General features: G+C 42.0%; 2 pseudogenes across 2 annotated transcripts in view; both read right to left on the bottom strand.

The window, feature by feature from the left end:
* Window positions 1-1201, bottom strand: part of TEOVI_000260800:pseudogene — a 1412-nt pseudogene extending 211 nt beyond the window's left edge. Inside the window, 2 exon segments of the mRNA in view lie at window positions 1-5; window positions 8-1201. The exon segment at window positions 1-5 is cut by the window's left edge and continues 211 nt beyond it. Of these exon segments, the coding sequence occupies window positions 1-5; window positions 8-1201 (1199 nt within the window).
* A 1092-nt stretch (window positions 1202-2293) lies between these two features.
* The window catches only part of TEOVI_000260700:pseudogene, a 1660-nt pseudogene continuing 1154 nt past the window's right edge, over window positions 2294-2799 (bottom strand). The window contains 2 exon segments of the mRNA in view: window positions 2294-2782; window positions 2785-2799. The exon segment at window positions 2785-2799 is cut by the window's right edge and continues 363 nt beyond it. Coding sequence covers window positions 2294-2782; window positions 2785-2799 — 504 coding nt within the window.

Raw genomic sequence — 2799 nt, 5'->3', positions numbered from 1 at the left:
GTGTGTTTGTTGATTCTTTTGTGAGTTTCGCTTGTGCGAAGGCGACTTGCTTGAATATCGCTTCCGCTTGACGTCGGAACGCTTTTATCTGGCCATCTGTTATGACTTTCTGAGCTTTGGCTTGCTCCGCTTTTATTATCTTGCTAGCTGCTGCCATTAGATTTTGCTCCCACTCTATCTCTACCGGGGTGGTTGCTGCTATTACTGTTGCTTTGGTTAGGTCAATGCAGGCGGCGTCGTCGTGGTCTTTGCAGGTGTTGTCGGCGGTTGGGGTTCCGAGCACTAGACTACTGCCGCTGGCGTGGCCTACGGTTTTGTACATTGCCTTTAGTGCGGCTAATCTTGTTTCTATCGCTGTCGCCGTTATTTTAATTTTCTTTGCCTTTTTGCAAAGCGTGTTGTAGGTCGTGAAGTGCGTTTTGAAGTTCCCACTGTTCCAGGCGTTTGGATTAGGGGTCGTGCCGTCGCCGCAGATATCTTTGCTTTGTGTGCTGCCTTTTGCGCATATGCAAATTGTCGCTATGCACAGCGCTTTGCCCGCATTTGGCAGCTCACACATGGTTTGGCGGCCACTTGTGATCGTAAAGTCGCATAGTTCGTTTTCTGTTTCAGGTAGTGTCGCGTTTCCGTAGGCCGCCGTGTTCAGCAGTCCCAGTATTGCGTCGGCTAGACCTGTCACGGCCGGCTTGTATTGCGTTTCCCAATCTGTTTTAAGCTGCATTGCTTGAGCTGCAATTCCTGCTAGTTGAAATGCTGCCGCTCTGACGGGCGCCGAAGTCAGCTTATCAGAGGAGACTGAAAGCTTTTCCGGGCGTGTTTCGTCTTGTTTTGCTTTTGCTTTTACAGCTTCCCAATGCCGCCACTGAATTTTGCAAGAGCCGTTTCCGGGTTTTCCTTTGCAGGGGATGGGGTCATCGGTTGGTTTCGCTGCGTCGTCGGAGAATTGTGCAGACCACTCCGGGTCTGCCAGTGACATGTTGAGCGCTTCAATTACGTCAAGGTCGGATGTGTCTATTGACGTGTCGTTCAGCTCTGTTGCGTCGCCGTGCGCTAGGTTGATTAGCTCGCACAGGGCGTTGAGTTCGGCTGCATTTTTGTTCTCATCCGTTCTGGCTGCTTGAGACGGCGCCACAGAGTAAATGAAGGTTAGTAGGAACAGCCAGGCCGCTTGCTTAAGTTGATTCATGGATTTTGTCTTTGGCCCCTATGCGTGGTGTCTTTTTTGCTGCTGTGTCGAGTTGGCCAAACAAGAAATGCTCTGTTCTCAATTTCCGCTTTAATTGAGGGTGCTACATTGGACGGTATGATTATTTGCGGCGACGATGTGAAACCACGCAAGTGGTACTGTTTTTTTTTGCCTCAGCATGCAAAATTCAATTTATAACCATTTATAAAAATTTAAGGCATATTTAGCACTTGTCTATAAAATTTCCTTTTCCATTCTTTGTTTCTCTCCTCTATAGTAAAATACTCATAGTCTGTATATTATTCGATTGCAGTTACACTTTTTTTTTAACAACGGATCCAAAGTCAAATTAAAAAGTATAGTCCTTACGACTATCGTCTTCGCTGTATCTATCCATTTCTCTGTGAAGTAAAAAACTAAATCACATTCTCTATTTTTTCTTCTGTTGTGTGCTTTTTGTCACGTATTCTGCCGTTTGGTACATTCCATATTTTGTTTATGTCATTTATCATATACTACCTTCATCGCGGAAGATAACGTGTGGACTTCATTTTGCCTTTTCCCTAAACTATATTTCTCTCTATAACTTCCCATTTATTCATACCTCTATTTATGATGGTATCATCTTTTAGCTTAGCGGGCAGCTCCGCTTATAATCTTTCTCCCTCTCCTCTCTTCTTTTATAATATTCTCCGTTCTCTCCTACACTCACTCACCCACTTCGATTTCACCATTACCATTCATTGAAGTGTTTATACTTTTCAACTAATATTTTCGCTTAACTCTTACTCGTATTATAATATTAGTATATGCGAACTCACAACACTTTCCTATTTTTGCCATTATTATTATTACTATTACTGCTGTTATTATAACCATAAATGAATATCCACAAAATAAGTAAATAAATATAGTTAGAATATCACTCATTTTTCTCACCATATCATCCACTACTCTACACTCATAGGCCATAATCATGTATATTTTATTTAAATGTCACAAAAGGGTGTTAATATCAAATTTTAGAAAATTTAGAAAATTATCATAATTTAATAGAGTTGAGAAAATGTCCTTAAAATGCTCAATTACTACTAAACCCACAAAATCAGCAGCCATCAGGGCTAATTGTTTGTTTACATTAAAGCTACTATTACGGTACTTTTCTGTTTTCTTTTCATCTTTACCATATTTACCCTGTCTAAATGCACAATTTTGTTTATCGCCTGTTTTGTCATTTTCACAAACTGCCTTATCATTTCCGTGTTTTGCACATTCAGCTGAAGCTCCTGCTCCCCCTGCAGCTCCATCACCTGCTCCTGCTGGTGTGGGTTCTGTTCCAGGTTTAGGTTTGCATTCCTTTTTTGTTTTATCATATTTGCATCCGTTGTTTGTGCAATCCGTTTCATTATTGTTGAACATAGAGCATTTATTCTGTTCCTCTACTGTGGGTTCTTTGACTCCTTCTGCTGGTGTGTTGGCACTTTGCAGTGACATGTACATATCTGCAGCGAGAAAAATAGCCTCCATTTGCGTAGAAATTGTCTCTTCTTTTGTTACTTCGGCTGCGGCCGCCTGTGCGCCGTTACTGATTTGGGCTAACTTTGTTTGAGTAG

Source organism: Trypanosoma equiperdum (assembly GCF_001457755.1).
Source record: "Trypanosoma equiperdum strain OVI genome assembly, contig: ctg_572, whole genome shotgun sequence".
NCBI lineage: Eukaryota > Euglenozoa > Kinetoplastea > Trypanosomatida > Trypanosomatidae > Trypanosoma > Trypanosoma equiperdum.
The sequence above is the reverse complement of the archived record's forward strand: the minus strand, read 5'-3'. Positions and strand labels throughout refer to the sequence as shown.